The sequence below is a fragment of the Dendrobates tinctorius genome, unplaced genomic scaffold (assembly GCF_039654945.1).
Source record: "Dendrobates tinctorius isolate UK_male_01 unplaced genomic scaffold, ASM3965494v1 ptg000019l, whole genome shotgun sequence".
NCBI classification, from domain to species: Eukaryota; Metazoa; Chordata; class Amphibia; order Anura; family Dendrobatidae; genus Dendrobates; species Dendrobates tinctorius.
This window is the reverse complement of record NW_027361687.1, coordinates 67,666,983-67,688,097: the sequence shown is the minus strand read 5'-3', so window position 1 is coordinate 67,688,097 and position 21,115 is coordinate 67,666,983. Positions and strand designations below refer to the sequence as shown.

At 43.1% G+C, this 21,115-nt stretch overlaps 1 protein-coding gene across 1 annotated transcript in view; it reads right to left on the bottom strand.

The window, feature by feature from the left end:
* Positions 1-21,115, bottom strand: part of LOC141083032 (cell adhesion molecule CEACAM3-like) — a 251,055-nt gene that overhangs the window by 6,017 nt on the left and 223,923 nt on the right. Inside the window, exons 5-6 of the mRNA XM_073567181.1 lie at positions 4,355-4,603; positions 2,447-2,541 (exon numbers count right to left, since the gene is read on the bottom strand). Of these exons, the coding sequence (XP_073423282.1) occupies positions 2,447-2,541; positions 4,355-4,603 (344 nt within the window). The remainder of the gene's footprint in view (positions 1-2,446; positions 2,542-4,354; positions 4,604-21,115) is intronic.

Genomic DNA, 21,115 nt, shown 5'->3' with positions numbered 1-21,115 from the left:
CAAGAGGCCCATGATCACTCTGGATGAACTGCAGAGATCTACAGCTGAGGTGAGACAGTCTGTCCATAGGACAACAATCAGTCGTGCACTGCACAAATCTGGCCTTTATGGTAGAGTGGCAAGAAGAAAGCCATTTCTCAAAGATATCCATAAAAAGTGTTGCTTAAAGTTTGCAACAAGCCACCTGGGAGACACAAAAAAAATGTGGAAGAAGGTGCTCTGGTCAGATGAAACCAAAATTGAACTTTTTGGCAACAATGCCAAACGATATATTTGGCGTAAAGGCAACACAGCTCATCACCCTGAACACACCATTCCCACTGTCAAACATGGTGGTGGCAGCATCATGGTTTGGGCCTGCTTTTCTTCAGCAGGGACAGGGAAGATGGTTAAAATTGATGGGAAGATGGATGGAGCCAAATACAGGACCGTTCTTTAAGAAAACCTGTTGGAGTCCGCAAAAGACCTGAGACTGGGACAGAGATTTGTCTTCCAACAAGACAATGATCCCAAACATAATGCAAAATCTACAATGGAATGGTTCACTAATAAACGTATCCAGGTGTTAGAATGGCCAAGTAAAAGTCCAGACCTGAATCAAATTGAGAATCTGTGGAAAGAGCTGAAAAATGCTGTTCACAAATGATCTCCATCAAACCTCACTGAGCTCGAGCTGCTTGCCAAGGAACAATGGGCAAGAATTTCAGTCTCTCGATGTACAAAACTGATAGACATACCCCAAGCGACTTGCAGCTGTAATTGCAGCAAAAGGTGGCGCAACAAAGTATTAAGTTAAAGGGGCCGAATAATATTGCACACCCCACTTTTCAGTTTTTGAATTTCCACAAAAATTTAAAATAACCATTAAATTTCGTTCAACTTTACAATTGTGTCCCACTTGCTGTTGATTCTTTGCCAAAAATTTACATTTGGTATCTTTATGTTTGAAGCATGATATGTGGGAAAGGGTTGAAAAGTTCCAGGGGGCCGAATACTTTCGCAAGGCACTGTATTCTTATACATTATGAGCAGTATTAAAGTAGTTATATTCTTGTACAAAGGGAGCAGTATTATAGTAGTTATATTCTTGTACATAGGGAGCAGTATTATAGTAGTAGTTTTTTTCTTGTGCATAGGAGCAGTATTATATTAGTTATATTCTTGTACATGGGGGGCAGTATTATAATAGTTATATTCTTGCACATAGGAGCAGTATTATAGTGATTATATTCTTGTACATAGGGGGCAGTATTATAGCAGTTATATTCTTGTACATTGGGGAAGTATTATAGCAGTTATATTCTTGTGCATAGGGCAGTGTTATAGCACTTATATTCTTCTACATAGGGGTCAGTTTTATAATAGTTATATTCTTGTACATAGGGAGCAGTATTATAGTTGTTATATTCTTGTACATAGGAGCTGTATTATAGTAGTTATATTCTTGTACATAGCGGCAGAATTATAGTAGCTGTATTCTTATACATAGGAGCAGTATTATATTAGTTATATTCTTGCACATAGTGGACAGTGTTATAGTAGTTACATTATATTCTTGTACATAGGAGCAGTATTATAGTAGTTATATTCTTGTACATAGGAGCAGCATTATAGTAGCTATGCTCTTGTACATAGGGGCAGTGTTATAGCAGGTATATTCTTGTACATAGGAGTAGTATTATAGTAGTTATATTCTTGTATATAGGGGCAGTATTATAGCAGCTATATTCCTGTACATAGGGGCAGTATTATAGTAGTTATATTCTTGTACATAGGAGCAGTATTATATTAGTTATATTCTTGCACATAGTGGACAGTATTATAGCAGTTAAATTCTTTTACATAGGGGCAGTATTATAGTAGTTACCGTATATTCTTGTACATAGGGAGCAGTATTATAGTAGTTATATTCTTGTATATAGGGGCAGTATTACAGTAGTTATATTCTTGTACATAGGAGCAGTATTATAGTAGTTATATTCTCGTACATAGGAGCAGCATTATAGTAGTTATATTCCTGTACATAGGAGCAGTATCAGTATTATAGTAGTTACATTCTCGTACATAGGAGCAGTATTATAGTAGTTATATTCTTGCACATAGGGGCAGTATTACAGTAGTTACCGTATATTCTTGTACATAGGGCAGTATTATAGTAGTTACCGTATATTCTTGTACATAGGGAGCAGTATTATAGTAGTTATATTCTTGTTCATAGGGAGCAGGATTATAGTAGTTATATTCTTGTACATAGGAGCAGTATTATAGTAATTATATTCTTGTACATAGGGAGCAGTATTATAGTAGTTATATTCTTGTTCATAGGGAGCAGGATTATAGTAGTTATATTCTACTTAAGAGCAGTGTCTTATCAATGGAAATCTTTTCTTTGTATGACAAATATTGTCTTGCAGAAATCTAAAATAATGAAGGAAGGATGACTTACTTGCCGCTTGCAATATAAATAGGTCAAACCAACGATTGCACCAATTAAAATAATTGGAGTAACAGAAACAATTACTGTGATCCAAGATATGCTCTCTGAAAAAAGAAAATATTATTTAATTACTACACTATCACTTGATAATCAATTGTGCTAAAAGAGAGAGCATAGACAGCACCTCCAAAAATCATACACTGATCTAATGACGCTAGGCAAAAATATACGTAACTGAACATGAGATTCTTAGTGTAACATTGTGATCAGACTGTATGAAGACCACTGCCACATCATGGCGAACCTCTAAGTGGGTCCTAACTTTTATTGTCTTAAAGGAGCGATGCTGTGTGCTAACCATAGTCGCAGCGACAATGCATCAGCAGGGCGGGCAGCCAAGTGCCCTACAGCACCCTTGCTGTAAGACTGAGTCCCCATGACTCCAGACCACGCCGCCCCACAAGCACAAAACCACAGCAACAATGGCCGCCACACAGCACCAACACTAAATGAAAGGAGCATTGAAACTCATCGTGCATCAGCTCTCAAATGAGAGCAAAAATAGGCTGGACCTCCTTTTGCTGTCTCATGCTAATAAATATCACCATCTTAATCAGTTGTGGTTTGACAACTTCCCAATTTCTACTTTCAAGGGGCCGGTTTGCATTTTGGGAAGTGTCGTCTTTACTCAAAACACTGTAGTGTAAAAAGGAAATTCCCCGGATTCCCAAACTAAAGTATATGTAAAAGTATGCTAAAATTCATACAATTCTGTTATAAAAGAAAACCAGTATATTAAATAATACATTTTTTTAGGACTTTAGGACAATAATTAACTTATTGTACATAACCTAATGGCCTCCATACACAATACAATAAAGTCAAGCCTAATTATTTCAGTGGGCCCAATTAAGCATCCAACCAATGCGTATCATGATCTCCTGATAAGCAGGTGCCAGAAGTGTTTGGCAGCATGTTACTACTATATCCTTAATAGAAAGAGACAAACACTTAGCGGTCTATGGACATGTTGGGCTCCTTATACCACTTTCTGCTCTATGCCGTAAATGTACTCCACAAAGTTAAAACATTTACATACCGTAAGTTTCAAATCTTTTCAAAATGTTAACTACAAAAAAATTTCCAATTTTCTTCTAAAACTAGCTTTTATCCAGCACAATTATAAAGTAAAAAAGAAAACCCTCTACAACCCATAATATAATAAATAAAAAAAATCTCTGAAGTTTGCTTTTTCCTGTTTTCACTAAGATTCCCTTCTTTTTTATTTTCAGTAATGTAATTGCCATTCTATTTACATCACCTTATATTAACTTTTAAGGTGCATTACATTTACTGATTTTCCACTCTAGTGCACTTAAGGTGCTAAGTACTAAAATATCTTTCATTTATAATTAACAAGTTTGTTGACCACTTCCAAATACAGACTAATGTTCAGCTACTCTTTTTATTATCACTTTTGTGCCCTCAAATAACTTTGTAGAAGCACAATTTTCATTTGTAGCTAACCTGTTTGACAGTTTCTAAACCCAAACTGATGTTCATATCCTCTGCTCATTTTTCACCCTTGTGCAATAATGGTACTAAGTATAAACACATAATTTAATTCTAGCTAATCTGTTTATTTCTAAACCCAGACTGATGTTCATTCCTTCTGCTGAAATTCAATGTTGTGTATTTTGGGAACTAAGTGGAAACATATTTTTAAGTTGTAATTAACCTGTTTGGTGATGGTTTCTAAATACATATTGATATCTCCCATTGAGATTTTTCACCTGTGTGCACTCGGGGTACTATATACAAACACATCTTTTAATTTTCGTTAACCTGTTTGTTAACAGTTTCTAAACAAAGACTGATGAACTTTACCAATATAATGTACTGATTGAATAACTGTACCTTTTTTACAGAATTCCCATGGAATTACGGACTTGGAGGAGTGACTGATGGGGTTCTGTACTATACAGGTATAACGGGTCTCTGGGCCTGGGTCTCTTACGTCCATAACATTATGAGTCCCATTTAGATTACTGTTGTTCCAGAAGATGATCACGTCAAAGCTATTTGCTGTACAGTTTAAGGTCATATGACACAGTTCATGAGTGAAGACGTTATGCTCGATCTTGATATCTTCTTCTGATAATTTTGCTGTAGATAATGAACATGAGTACAAATTATAACATGATAACAATACTGTACATAAACTTTCAGGGATGACTGCTATATCACTGCTATGTCATATTACAGGGGGAGACGAATATGAGATAAGATGTTTATGGTGGTCAAGTTTGATTTTCCCAACATAAAGGGAGTAAAAAAAATATTTTTAGATCCTTCATTACTTCATACAGGCCATGCCCAATAACTATAGGCTCCATCATACAACCTTAACAGTACCCCAGAGCTCCCTCAAAATCAGAGATGGAAGAAAGCCTCCCAATAAACAAGGCCTTGAGAGCAGCACTAGTGATCAGCGGTGAATAGTCCAGTTGTTCTGTTGGGCACTGGGACGGGAGCCTATGGTGCAATGAAAGTGTCGTGGAGAGCTAGAGTGACGAGTGGTGTGAAAGTAGGCTTCACAGTGATGAACTTAAGTGGGAAAGGGACCTGAGGTATACTCCCACACCACCTCACTGTGGAAATCAAAGATGAAAATGGGGCACCCGCCAGAGCCGTGGGGTACTCGGTACCAGGCTGCTGCTTAAAGGCGGTGACCCGGTTCGTGGCCCTGGGCGTCCAATAAAAGGGGTTATTTACAGGGGAGATAGAGAGTTTGTAATAGTGTTCGTGACGCCACCTGTGGTATCTGATCAGAAGTGACCAGCGCTGCAGTGCAGATCCTCTGGGACTGATGGTGTGATGCAGCAGAGTTGGTATAGCTCTCCACAGGCAGAGCTTAGTCCCAAGGCAGATGAAAGATGTTGGTATTTGATGATGGTGGATGTTGTAGCAGTGCTGAGTGAGTGTTGAGGAAAGAATTCAAAGGACACAGCTGGGTGCAGTTCCAAAGCTTTATTCACAGTTCTGGTGTACACAGGTACCTGTTGTGAGCTCATTTTCGGGTTTGCCTCTGGCTTCTGGTGAGGGTTATGGAGCTGGCTGTGCTGACAGAGGAGTAGTGCATTCTCTATCTGGACTCCCTCTGTTGGTGAAGGGAGGTAATGAAGCTGATCTAAATGGCAGAGACCGGCCACCTGAGGAAGAGGACTGTGATTGGACATCAGGAGTTTCTGATTGGATTTAAGGCTGCCGACTCCCTAGTTTCTTGCTGGTGATTTTTCCTGACTGTGGCTCCTGGTTTCCAGTTTGGTTCCTGCTTTCCTAAAGCTAAGTTTTCTCTGTTATTGTTCATATGAGTTTTTGTCTGGTTTACTTAGTTTTTGTGTTCAGCCAGCCCTGGCTGGGACTGGGCTGAATCCCCATTTTTTTCTCTGATCAGTTGATCTCTTTTGCTCTGTCTTCAGAATATACCTGAGTGCTGATATAGTGATTTGAAGTCTAGCGACTTCAGGGCCTTTTTCTATCAGACGTGTTGGACATTCTTTTTGGCAGGGTTTTTTGCGTGATTACAGACAGCAGATTTTCTTTCCTGTCCTTTCTAGTTAGCGAGGGCCCCATCATTTGCTCAGCCTATCTTTCTACCTGTGTCTGTGTTTTCATCTTGTTTCACCGACAATACATGTTGGGGGCTGTCTATTGCTTTGGGGTCTGCTCTGGGGCAGTTTAGATTTTCCCTTTCTTTTGGCTTATTTATTTCTCCGGCAGTGACGAGGCGTCTAGGACCACTGTAGGCACACTCCACGGCTACTGCTAGTTGTTGTGGATAGGATCAGGGGTCTGCAATCCGCTAGTTACCAACCTCTCCGGTTTTCTGGGCTTAGCTTGCTTTTTGTTTTTTCCTCCTTTATGACTCATTCATAACAGGTACCTGCTTCGTGCTGCGTCCTTCAGGTGAGGGGCTCAGTCAACTCACAGGCAGATGGAGAACACCTTTCCAGCACTCCCTTCAGTGTATGCTTTTCCTGGCCATCTCACAGTGTTGCTTACTCGCCTCTTCCTACACAACACCTCACAGTCAGTGCCCCAGGCCAGCAGCCGTGGACCTTGTCGGATAATGTATCCACTGCGTTTCCTTGCTCCTTTATGGCTGCCTTTCTGGCAAAGATAACTGTGGTTAGTGGCTGAGGTACCTAAAGGTGCCACAGCAGTCAGCTTGCTAGCCGAGTCCTTGTCCACTTCACTAGGCTAGGGGTCAATACCCTTCTGCGACCTGATCCCTCCACCTGACATCCCTCAGCATGGAGCGATCCCCATGGCCAGTATGTCCACTACTCCATGCCTCTTGGGATCCCTTCCCTCTTCAGGGAGTCTCCTGCTATCTGTCCGTTACAGCAGCTCCTCCCGACCAGGAGCCTCTGCACAATTCTATCTTATTCCCACTTCCCCTATGGGAAGGTTGCCTATGCACATCCTTCCACCTCTTCCCCTAAGGGAAGATTGTCCTATCTTCCTTCTGTTCTCCCACTCTAACCCTCAAGCCACACACTCCTCTCAACACCCTTTCCTAGCCATCAGGGATATAGGAGCACCTGCTGCTATGGTGTGTGCTGAGTGCAGGTGTCGAATCAGTCAGGTCAGGTACCGCCATCTTACCTGGGAAGTGGGATACCACACCTCTGGATGAGGTGCAGTACCTATACCTACAGAGGGACTACATGAGGTGCAGTACCCACAGGGTGACTGAACTCTCAGTGGCGCCACAAAAACACGAGAGAGAAGTGTGAGCGCCTCTAGTTTATAATGTCTTTTATCTACTGAGATTAGTATTAGGAATTAAAATCAGGACTTTCTCGTGAGGCTCTGATCACGAGTTTATTTTTGATGTTTTGATCTTCTTCCTCATCTGTATTGACGAACATTACCCCCATGATTTCCTGTGAAAAGGATAAGTGCAGATTTTAACCCTCTGCTGCCTGCAATTATACAGCAGTAGTACTACTGTAATAGTTCCTGTATTAGAAAATGCCAAATTAAAGCCCACTGTCTATAGGTGGGCATAATAATTTTACCATTTCAATATAAGAAGCTCACAGATAACACACAAGGGTGCCCAATGTGTCCTTAATAACTCTTTGTTCTAGAATAACAAAGAATTGTTAAAAGGTTTATCCACTTAATTTTTATTTTTAACAGACTTGTAGGGGTACATGATTTTGTGGCCCTTACCAAAATATAAGTATTACAGGTTCTTCTCTGCTTGTTAGTGCTGCATCCTTCACATATGAGAGAGCACTCCTGTACTAAAATTGATGATTGTGATGCCTACAGTGAAACATGACTGTGACTTGATGATGTCTAAAGTTCAGCAAAGTGATAGCTCAGTGTTGCTTAGAATGAATCATGGTGGTGTCTGGGTGATATAACTACAGTAATGAGCAATGGTGGTTTGGTGATGCCTACAGTGAAGAATGCTGTTGACTGATTGTTGATGCTTATAGTTAAGTATAGTGGAGGATCTGTGATGCTTCGTGATAAGTGCAGTAATGGGTGATGGTGGCTTAGTTATGATCTGGGGCTGTTTGTGTCAGCCATTTGTGAGGAAGCTGAAACAAGGGCGTTATTGGAGTTTTGCGATATGACCATGATCCCAAGAATACATCAAAGTCCACTAAGACTTGGTTTCAGAAGAAATCCTGAAAAATTCTGGAGTGGCCGTCAGTCATCTGACTTAAGGGGGTTATGGCTGTAAATGTATGTTCATTCCTCAACCAAAATCTGCAAAAACTCTAGTCCATGCACTCATTATCTCTCGCCTTGACTACTGCAGCGTCCTGCTCTGTGGCCTCCCCTCGAACACTCTCGCACCCCTCCAATCTATTCTAAACTCTGCTGCCCGACTAATCCACCTGTCCCCCCGCTATTCCCCAGCTTCTCCCCTCTGTCAATCCCTTCACTGGCTCCCCATTGCCCAGAGACTCCAGGACAAAACCCTAACCATGACATACAAAGCCATCCACAATCTGTCTCCTCCATACATCTGTGACCTAGTCTCCCAATATTTTCCTGCACGCAACCTCCGATCATCACAAGATCTCCTTCTCTAGTCCCCTCTTATCTCCTCTTCCCACAATTGCATACAAGATTTCTCTCGCGCATCACCCCTACTCTGGAACTCTCTACCACAACATATCAGACTCTCACCTACCATCGAAACCTTCAAAAAGAGCCTGAAGACCTACCTCTTCCGACAAGCCTATAACCTGCAGTAACCACCGATCGACCAAACCGCTGCACGACCAGCTCTACCCTCGCCTACTGTATTCACACCCATCCCTTGTAGATTGTGAGCCTTCGCGGGCAGGGTCCTCTCTCCTCCTGTACCAGTTATGACTTGTATTGTTTAACATTATTGTACTTGTTTTTATTCTGTATACCCCTCCTCCCATGTAAAGCGCCATGGAATAAATGGCGCTATAACAATAAATAATAATAATAATAATATGTTGGTCATATTGTGGTTGGCATTGCGTAGTATGAGAGGCACATTATGGTGAGTAATGAACGAGATGAGGGTCACTCTATAGTTAGGACTTTATCGATAACCCAGTATGAGAACAAGGTATCTCTGGCACAATATAGTATGTAGAGTATGAGTGAGTGAGTACCCTCTGGCTGACACAGTATGAAATTATGATATCACTATGCCTCGCGGTGTACGAGATGATGAGAACACTATGGCTGGCAGTGTGTGAGATGATGAGCACACTATGGCTGGCACAGTATGAGATGATGAGTACACTATGGCTCGCGGTGTATGAGATGATGAGAACACTATGGCTGGCAGTGTGTGAGATGATGAGCACACTATGGCTGGCACAGTATGAGATGATTAGTGAGGAGCGAGCACTAAAATGCTTGGGTGCTCGTTGCTCGGGTTGAGCAATTTGTAATACTTGGGTACTCAGACAGAACAACGAGCCCAATGTAAGTCTATGTGAAACCCGAGCATTTTTACCGTGATCCCCCCCCGGGGGCCATTTTAAGGTCTGAAAATGATGGAAACACTGCTCAAATAACACGGGGACATCATGGGGAACACCCCTGAAAGCATTTCTGACTCCTAGGTCACAGCTGTAAACAATGTTGTCAGAGTTTCACGCCATTTTTACAGGCGCACCATAAAACATACAAAAACTAAACCAGGATGAATTTTGCTGGGAAATATGTTAAAGGTACATCCTTTCCAGGTTAATGACTTGTATATAAGGCAAAATAACTAACCCCAAGCAAAAATGTTCCTCCACCACCTGGGCTATGTTCACACGCAGCGGTTTTGTTGCGTTTTTTCAACTTTAGCATTGCTTTCAACCAATACAAATGCATTCACTGGGTAATGTCATTGTAACAACCCTAGCTGGCCATGTGTTGTGTGACACATAAGCAGACATATCTTGTTTCATTTATGAAGGAGGGACTCTTAAAGTCACAGAGCCTATTTTAGAGGGGCATCTGGCAGCATTAATCTTCTTAAAGGGCCATTATTAAGCAGTGGGTCTCCTATACTCTTATTGCCTATGCAGTGAGCGGCTGGGCTGCCAAAAGTTAGGACGCACCCCAATACCCCTTTCACGAGACGTACAGGAGGGCCTCCTGAAAAAATGTTGCATTGAATGCAAGGCCTGGCCTGTCCCAATGTACATGCACCTGGAGCATCCCACAGGGCCATGGGTTACTCGGTACCGAGCTGGTCAGTTCTTAAAGGGGATGTCACAGCAGCAATGGCCCGGTCCGTAGCCCTGGGCGTCCAGTAAAGTTAATAAAGGATGATGCAGGGGTAGATGAAAGATGATAATGATGAAGGGGTAGTTTGTAAGGGATGTTTGTCATGACCAGGGCCACACCTATAATGATGCCATTTGAGTCTGTGGCTCAGGCGGCAGACAGCTTCTGTGCTCAGGGGGCAGCATTATGTGCTCTGCTACCAGCAGCACCTACAATTTAGCCTGCACGCTGGTGCTGCTGGTAGCGTGCAAAGGCATGTAATTGATGAAGTCACAGGAGGGAAGGAGTCAGGGCCCCCGATCATGTGACCCCTGACTTCTCCCCTCCTGTGACCTCATCACAGGTCCTGTGCTGTGCGCATCAGCCCTCGGTCTATCGATCATCTCCGTCCCTGCTCTACCACTATGTTCTATTCTCTGCCACAGGACCTGTGATGAGGTCACAGGAGGGGAGGAGTCGAGGTCCCATGATCAGGGGCCTCAGTGTATGCAAGACTCTCTGCTGTGCTGGTTGTCATGGTGCAGGATGAGGGGAAGTTTATGTGTGGGGTCGGGAGGGGTTTACAGTGTGGATGTAGCAGAGTCGTGTGTGTACGAGGTGTTCGGAGCAGAGCCATGTGTGTGAGGTGTACGGAGCAGAGCCGCACTTGAGCTTGGTGTATGGAGCGGAGCCGCACGTATGCGAGGTGTATGGAGCAGAGCCATGTGTGTGCGAGGTGTACGGAGTGGAGCCGTGCGTGTGCGAGGTGTACAGAGCAGACCCATATGTACAAGTTGTTCAGAGCGGAGCCGCGCATGTGCGGGTTGTACGGAGCGGAGCCGTGTGTATGGGGCGTACAAAACGGAGCTCTGTGTGTACAAAGGGTATGGTGCTGAGCCGTGTGTGTATGGAGTGGAGCGGAGCCGCGTGTGTGCGAGGTGTATGGAGCAAAGACGCATGTGTACAAGGTTTACTGATTGGAGCCATGTGTGTACAAGGTGTATAGAGCGTGGCCACGTGTGTAGAAGGTGTACGGAGCAGAGCCACATGTGTACGAGGTTTACTGAGTGGAGCCGTGTGTGTGCGAGGTGTACGGAGCAGAGCAGCGTGTGTATGGGGTGTATGGAGCGGAGTCGCATGTGTCCATGTGTGTACAAGGAGTACAGAGCGTGGCCACATGTGTAAAAGGTGTACAGAGCAGAGCCGCATGTGTACGAGGTTTACGGAGTGGAGCCATGTGTGTACTGAGTGGAGCTGCATGTGTACAAGGTGTACGGAGCGGAGCAGCATGTGTTCGGGGTGTACGGAGTGGAGCCGCGTGTGTACGGGGTGTACGGAGCGGATCTGTGTGTCTACGGGGTGTATGGAGCTGAGCAGCTTGTGTAAGGGTTGTATGGAGTGGAGCTGTGTGTGTATGGGGCGTACAAAATGGAGCCCTGTGTGTACGGAGCGGAGTCTTGTGTGTATGGAGCGGAGTGGAGCCACGTATGTATGGAGTGGAACCGCATGTGTACGAGGTGTATAGAGCAAAGCCGCATGTGTACAAGGTTTACGGAGTGGAGCCATGTGTGTACAAGGTGTACAGAGTGTGGCCACGTGTGTAAAAGGAGTATGGAGCAGAGCCGCATGTGTATGAGGGTTACGGAGTGGAGCCATGTGTGTACTGAGTGGAGCCATGTGTGTGCGAGGCATAAAAAGAGGAACCGTGTGTGTATGAGGTGTGCCGAGTCATACGTGTACAAGGTTTATGGTGGGGAGCATCCATACCTCCCAGCGGGACAGTCAGATTTTGAGAGAGAGTCTGCCCCTCTGCCCCGGCCGGGAGCTTACTTTTTCCCGCGGACACAGGAGTACACGGCGAAGCCCCGAGGAGCACTTTAAAATTCAAACATGATGTTCCACTGGAAGTCATGTGTTAGAAGCTGACCGGAAAAGAGATAATTTCGGGAGGAGATTGTGACGGAACCATGGAGGCACTTCAGGGAATGCTTCAGATCCATCACCGTGTCCTCCGACAGCGTGGACAGCAGGATCGCCTTGGACTCGGGGATGCCGGCCATGTGAGCAGATCATGATATGTCCTGCATCGGGAGGCTCAGGTGGGCACAACAATGGGAGCCGGGCTGCTATAGTATCTTTATAGAATCTTTCTTTCTCTCTGTTCTTTCTTTCTCTCTCTAATCTTTTTTTTCTTTCTCTCTCTGTTCTTTCTTTCCTCTCTTTCTCTCTCTCTCCTTTCTTTCTCTCTGTTCTTTCATTCTTTGCCCTCTTTCTTTCTCTCTCTGTTTCTTTCTTTTTCTCTCTGCTTTTTCTTTCTTTCTCTCTCTGTTCTTTCTTTCTCTCTGTTCTTCCTTTCTCTCTCTTTGTTATTTCTTTCTCTCTCTGTTCTCTTTCCCCTCATTCTTTCTTTCTCTCTGTTCTTTCTTTCTTTCCTTTCTCTCTCGGCTCTTTTTCTCTCTGTTCTTTCTCTCTGTGTTCTTTCTTTCCCATCTTTCTTTCTCTCTCTGTTCTTTCTTTCCCCTCTTTCTTTCTTTCTTTCTCTGTTTTTTATTTCCCCTCTCTTTCTCTCTCCCTCTGTTCTTTTTCTCCTCTTTCTTTTTTTCTCGCTCTTGGTTCTTTTTTTCTGTCTACTCTTTCTTTCTCTCTCTGTTCTTTTTCTTTCTTTTTTCTTTCTCTGTTCTTTCTTTCTTTCCCCTCTTTCTCTCTCTCTGTTCTTTCTTTCCCCTCTTTCTGTTTTTTCTTTCGCTTTGTTCTTTCTTTCTTTTTCTTTCTTTCCCCTCTTTCTCTCTCTAATCTTTCTTTCTCGCTCTGTTCTTTCTCTCTCTCTGTTCTTCCTTTCTTTCTCTCTGTTCTTTGTTTCTTTCTCTGTTCTTTCTTTCCCCTCTTACTTTCTTTCTATTTTTTCTTTCTTTCTTTCTCTCTCTCTGTGTTTCTTTATTTCTCTTTCTTTCTCTCTGTTCTTTCTTTCCCCTCTTTCTTTCTCTCTCCCTCTCTGGTCTTTTTCTTTCCCCTCTTTCTTTTTTTCTCTGTTCTTTTTTTTCTGTCCCCTCTTTCTTTCTCTCTGTTCTTTCTTTCTCTTTCTCTTTCTTTCGTTTTCTTTCTTTCTTTCCCCTCTTTCTTTTTCTCTCTCTCTTCTTTCTTTCGTTCTTTCTTTCTCTTTCTTTCTCTCTGTTTTCTTTTTTCTCTCTCTCTGTTCTTTCTTTCTTTTCCTCAGTACCAGTCAGTGTGCCCACAGTACCGGTAGAAGAAGAGGGGTAGGAAACTAGGTGGCACTGGTCACATTGAGCCTTTCATACTTTTTACTGGTGTATAAACATATGCCCTGAGCACCCCCATAAATTGGGCCAGCCCCAGACAACAGGGTACAAACAAATCAATATTAGGCTGTGTGCCCACGATGCAATTTTTAAGCGTTTTTGTCACGATTTTCGTCGTGAAAACGTTTAAAAATCTTGTACAGAACGCACCCAATGCATTCCTATGGCATTCCGCACATGCTGTGCTAATGCTGCGCTTTTTTGCGCGGCGGAATCGCATCGCGGAAAAAATTGCAGCATGCTCATTCTTTTGTGCGGAATCGCAAAGAATTGCCGAGATTCCGCACCTATAGGAATGCATGAGAATTGCTTACTTCCCGCATGTGGCTATGCCCACCACGAGCGAAGTTAAGCGTCTCATGTGCGGTTGGTACCCACGGTGTGGAGGAGAGGAGACTGTCCTCCAGGCCCTGGGTACCATACCCCTGTAAAAAAAAAAGAATAAAAAATAAAAAATCGGGTTATATTTACCTTCCGACATCCCGCGCTGCCTTCCCGGGCCTCAGCGTTCCCAGTAATGCCTTGCAGCAAGGTCCTGTGATGACGTAGTCTCGCGTGACTCTAGCGGTCTCGTGAGATCGCTATAGCAACGCGAGGCCAACGTCATCACAGGTCTCGCAAGGCATCGCTGGGAACGGGAGCGTCGCTGAGACTGCGCGGGACGTCGGAAGGTAAATATACCCCGATTTTTTTATTTTTTAATTATTTTTTACATTCTTTCTTTTACTATTGATGCCGCATAGGCAGCCTCAATAGTAAAAACCTGGCCACACTTGTCAAACACTATGTTTGACAAGTGTGACCAACCTATCAATCACATTCCAAGCGATGCTTCAAATCGCTTGGAAAGTGCTTGAATATCGTACGCGAAAATCGCGAACCTAATCACGGGAAAAAACGCGCGATTTCTGGGAAGGAGTCCGGTTTTCAGTGTCTGTATTTAAACGCAATGTGGGCACATAGCCTTACTATCAGTCCAAGTGGACAATTATATACGTAAAGTTAATGATGTCCCTGTGCCAAGCAGTGCGGAGGATCAGAATATACTGAGGTGACCAGAGCAGTGGGGTATGGTGAGAAGAATTATATGGGGCCCATTATGCTGTATGAAGTAATATATGGGGCCCATTATGCTGTATGAAGTAATATATGGGGACCAATATACTGTATGGAGCATTATATGGGGCCCATAATACTGTATGCAGTAATATATGGGGCCCATTATACTGTATGCAGTAATATATGGGGCCCATAATACTGTATGGAGCATTATATGGGGCCCATTATACTGTATGGAGCATTATGTGGGGATAGGGGATGACTTTCTGTTTGTTGTGGATCTGACTGCTGGGACCCCATGATCCTGGGAAACGTAGCTTTGAAGAGCACCATGTAAATGGAGCTGTGGTCGATCATACGCACTGTGGTGCCATTCACATGTGGTTCTTCAAATAACTCCTTTAAGTGAGTGATGAGGGGGATGACAAAGTATATCAAAAATTCACTGATTGGGGCTGATGAGTGTTGTAGTTTGTGGGCTGGTGGGATTTTTGTCCCAGTACGGTCCTGTGCCAGGCCTACTATTGCCATTAATGACCCTTATTCTGGATACTTCTGTGTTGTTCTTGTATGTGGTGTTATGGCGCTGACATCCTTTGTGTTTGGACACCTTTTTTTTCTGTTTATCTAAATCAAAATGTCCACTATTGTACTCAGTTTTACAATATAGATATAAAAATTTACTTTGTGTGCGGGGGGGGCCTCATTTTGCTGTTCGCCTCAGGCAGCAGAGAGGCTAGGTCAGGGGCTGGCTGGCACATTTTAGCCTGGGGGGCAAGCACACAGCAGTGGCCCATGAGTAGCGGCCCATCGTTAAAAAGTTGTCCGATCTTAAGCTACAAGTCTAAAGTCACTATATGTGAATCCTCACATTATGTGCGCTGTGAGGATTCTCTGGTGCTGGCGGTGGGAGCGGGCACTTATGTGATCAAGTATGTGATGTGTATATTCCCGGCCATATTACAACTAGACTGCTTCTGGCCTTGCTCAATACAGGTGTAATAAGTGGGGCCGAGCAAGGCTAGTTGTCATGTATGCAAATCACATAGCTGCAGTCACACGCCCACCGAATCATGACAGCACTGCGAGCAATGTGAGGATTCACGAGTCTGCAGGCACAGACTGACTTGTAACTTAAATCTGGACAACCCCTTTAACATGTTTATCTCCGGCTGCTTCATAGGCTATATGCCTACTACTGTATTGACTGAGAGCTATTCAATGAAAAACCAGAAAGTACTGGGATCAGCTCAGATGAGCGTTTCTATTGATCAGACAAATCACATATTATGCTCATGTATTAGTAATTTTAAACTGGATATACATTTTCAGATATGTAGTAAAGCAAAGTATGCAATGCTTCTCATCATTACCTAGGATTTTTTTTTCCAATGCTCTATACTGGTCACACCTGGACCTGCCTACAGAACCTCAGATATCACATATGGAGCCATATAAGTTTCAGTTTTAACATAGCCATGAAGCACATTATGGTTTGCTACATGTGTACATGAACAGAACCAGTAGTAGAATGAAATGACAGAACCGTCAGTGGATACATGCAGCACCAGAACCACCGACAAGTAGATAAATGCAGCAACAGAACCACCATCAGTAGATGAATGCAGGGCCAGAACCACCATCAGTAGATGAATGCAGCAACAGAACCACCATCAGTAGATGAATGCAGCGCCAGAACCACCATCAGTAGATGAATGCAGGGCCAGAACCACCATCAATAGATGAATGCAGGGACACAGCCACCATCAGTAGATGAATGTAGCAACAGAATCACCATCAGTAGATGAATGCAGCAACAGAACCACCATCAATAGATGAATACAGGGCCAGAATCACCGTCAGTAGATGAATGCAGGGACTCAGCCACCATCAGTAGATGAATGCAGGGTCAGAACCACCATCAGTAGATGAATGCAGCAACAGAACCACCATCAGTAAATGAATGCAGGGCCAGAACCACCATCAGTAGATGAATGCAGGGACACAGCCACCATCAGTAGATGAATGCAGGGTCAGAACCACCATCAGTAGATGAATGCAGCAACAGAACCACCATCAGTAGATGAATTCAGCAACAGAACCACCATCAATAGATGAATGCAGGGCCAGAATCACCGTCAGTAGATGAATGCAGTGACACAGCCACCATCAGTAGATGAATACAGGGTCAGAACCACCATCAGTAGATGAATGCAGCAACAGAACCACCATCAGTAGATGAATGCAGCAACAGAACCACCATCAGTAGATGAATGCAGCAACAGAACCACCATCAGTAGATGAATGCAGGGTCAGAACCACCATCAGTAGATGAATGCAGGGCCAGAACCACCATCAATAGATGAATGCAGGGCCAGAACCACCATCAATAGATGAATGCAGGGACACAGCCACCATCAGTAGATGAATGTAGCAACAGAATCACCATCAGTAGATGAATGCAGCAACAGAACCACCATCAATAGATGAATACAGGGCCAGAATCACCGTCAGTAGATGAATGCAGGGACACAGCCACCATCAGTAGATGAATGCAGGGTCAGAACCACCATCAGTAGATGAATGCAGCAACAGAACCACCATCAGTAAATGAATGCAGGGCCAGAACCACCATCAGTAGATGAATGCAGGGACACAGCCACCATCAGTAGATGAATGCAGGGTCAGAACCACCATCAGTAGATGAATGCAGCAACAGAACCACCATCAGTAGATGAATTCAGCAACAGAACCACCATCAATAGATGAATGCAGGGCCAGAATCACTGTCAGTAGATGAATGCAATGACACAGCCACCATCAGTAGATGAATACAGGGTCAGAACCACCATCAGTAGATGAATGCAGCAACAGAACCACCATCAGTAGATGAATGCAGCAACAGAACCACCATCAGTAGATGAATGCAGCAACAGAACCACCATCAGTAGATGAATGCAGGGTCAGAACCACCATCAGTAGATGAATGCAGTAACAGAACCACCATCAGTAGATGAATGCAGGGTCAGAACCACCATCAGTAGATGAATGCAGCAATAGAACCACCATCAGTAGATGAATGCAGCAACAGAAACACCATCAGTAGATGAATGCAGGGTCAGAACCACCATCAGTAGATGAATGCAGGGCCAGAACCACCATCAGTAGATGAATGCAGCGCCAGAACCACCATCAGTAGATGAATGCAGCAACAGATCCACCATTAGTAGATGATTGCAGGCCCAGAACCACCATCACTAGATGAATGCAGGGACACAGCCACCATCAGTAGATGAATGCAGGGACAGAACCACCATCAGTAGATGAATGCAGGGTCATGAATACCATCAGTAGATGAATGCAGCGACAGAACCACCATCAGTAGATGAATGTAACATTAGAACCACCGTCAGTAGATGAATGTAACATTAGAACCACAGTCAGTAGATGAATGCAGCACCACGCTTATTACAGTGGTCAATTTCAGTGTTAGATCAGCCCCATGATACACTTGTATGACATGAACATGTAGCTCCCAGTATGTGCTTATCTATGGTAAGAAGATACTGGGAGTTGTTGCTACCTTTATCATCAGACAGAGGACCATACAGGAACCTCACTACTTATGAGATGTAGTCAGTATTAGAGATATCACTGAATTGGCACCCTTACACCAGATACAAATCCAACCAATTACCGAAATTGCAAAAATCACTGACTGTGGTGGAAAAATAATAAAACTTAACTTTTAATAAATTGTGAATAAATAATATATCAAATCATCCACCGTGCTTGTGTGCAGTCTGTCCAATCAACCCCTACCACAAGAGGGGGTCATAAAGGACACTAATATAATTATACAACATTGTATTCATGGACTCCAAGACACCCTTTAATGAGGGAAAATCTCACTAGGCATCCTTTTTTAAGGGAAGTGTTTAACAATTATTGCATATATGGATATATTATATACGGATATACCTTTGCATCATTCTCAATCATTAATAGCCAATTTTACACTCCAATATCCGTAGACTAAAGTGCTAATGCTATTGCACATTGTCCCCTATAGCATAACGAACCTCCCTAATACAGTGTCATCCGTTGACTACACAAAGGCTCCTTTGCCCATTTGAAACAGATGCCAGCCAGTGACCGAATGATTTATCTCACTCACTCAGTCCGTAGATGTCACCTCTCATATGCACATGCTATCCCCTTATTTGTAATATCCACACGTTATGAAGAATTCAAGGTATTAAACTTTAGATATGTTTTATTCTTCGTCCTCCAGCACACAGCATAACAGTTGCATTCCCATGCTACACAGAAGTGAAACTGAAACTTCCCTTCTCATCCCTCTTGTCTCCACCCCCCAAGTCCCATAAGTCTGGCTTGCTTAAAGAGACAGATCTAATTATTATACATTACATCATCCCTTTTTTTTTTTTTCTATAAATAACCCATATTACTGATAAATGCAACAACATGAAAACGTCCAAAGAAATCATATGTCCGTTTTGTCTTATTTGTTCAATTCCAAAACCAGAGAAACAAACAAAAAAAAAAAACAAAACTGTAATTACACTTCTTCAATAAGCCTCGATGGAGCTCTTCTCTCTCGTGTAGGATAACGTCTGGGCTCATTGAGAGGGTTCATTATTGATGGACCAGTTACCTCTTGTTGGTCCTCTCCACCATCGGATACCAAATCTTCCACCAAAGAGAGTTCATTGTCATCATTCTGCGGTATGACTTTAAAATATGAAGAATTTCGCGTTATGGAGTGTCCATCTCGTTCAGCTGTGATCATGCTGCCTTTCCTTTTAGTAACATAATATTTTGCAGGACCATATACAGGTGAGGTCTTGTTGGTTGGTCTTTGACGTACCACCACGACATCCCCTCTTTCGATGGCACTTGACTGTGTCCTTCACCTTCTGTCTGCATAACGTTTCATGGCTTGTTTGTTGGAGAAATCTGTGGATCTCACTGAGGAGTCACTCGGTCGGGGATGGCTGGTCACATCAGGGAGACGTATACGCAGGGTTCTGCTGAACATTAAATGAGCTGGAGCAGCATTAGTAGTGGAGTGTGGCGTATTGCGGTAATTACGCATAAATTTGTATAATGACTGTTTCAGTGGGATGTGCTCCAGACTCGCTGCCTTGATACGTTTCCCCAGAGTGCGCATAAAACGTTCCACAATTCCATTGGCTTGCGGCCAGCAAGGTGTAATTTTCCTGTGATTGAATCCCAAGTATTCAGAAAATTGTGTAAACATATGTCCATTGAATGGAGGTCCATTGTCTGTTTTGACCACTCTTGGAATACCATATGCCGAGAAAATGTCGTCCAGCTCTGGTATAACATTATTAGCAGATGTTGAAGAGATAAATGAAATGACAGGGTATCGAGAATATTCATCAATTGTTACGAGAATGTATTGGCCATTTGGCAATGGTCCATATATATCGACTGCCACTTCCAGACAGCAGTGGGTAACGGAGACATTTGTAATGGCTCTAAGGTTGATGAAGGAGTGATTAATTGACAAGTAGAACAGCGTCTAATCTTTTTTTCCACCAAGTGATCCATATTTGGGAACCACACTTTTTCTCTGAGTAACTTCTTTGTGCCAACAATTCCTAAATGACCTTCATGTGCTATCTGTATGACTAAGTTACGCAAAGTCTTAGGTACAACTAGTTTGGTACCTCGAAGAATGAGGTGTTCTTCAGTGACTGATAATTCCTCACGTACGTTTGAGAATAGTTTTAACTCTTTCAGATCAATTTCAGAATCAGGAAATTTTTCCTTTTGAATATCATGCCACCTTCGATTTTGGATGATTTGTATTAGGGCACAGAGTGTCTTGTCTTTTATTGTTTCATTTATAAATTGATCAAGAGAAAGTGCTTTTGGCACGGCATGATCTGTAACAAAATGTAGGTATTCTTCAATGGAGGAATGCACAGGTATATCATCATTAGTAGGATGTCTTGAAAGATAATCAGCCGGATTGCTGTATTTTCCAGGTTTGTGAACAATTTTATAGTTGTAGTCCTGTAGACGTAGGCCCCATCGTTCAATTCGTGCAGGCATTTTAGCTCTGGGATTTCCAAAAATTGTAAGAAGTGCTTGATGATCTGTGACAATGGTGAAGGGAGCTCCACAGAGAAATAAGTGAAAGTGTTCACATCCCCAGACAACTGCCAAGCTTTCTTTTTCAGGTTGAGAATATTTTCTTTCAGTGTTTGTTAAGCTCTTACTTGCATAAGAAATGATGTGAGGATTTTGATTGTTATCCTTGTACTGCGCTAGAATAGCACCCAGTCCCACGGGACTGGCGTCCACAATCAGTTCAGTTCGAAGAGCTGGATCAAAATAAGCCATAGTGGTTGTCGAGCAGAGTTCATTTTTAATTGTTTCAAAAGAGGCCTGACAGTCTTGAGACCATTGAAAAGTACAACTTTGTTTTGTAAGTTCCCGTAGTGGATTGCTGATTGTTGAAAAATTCGGA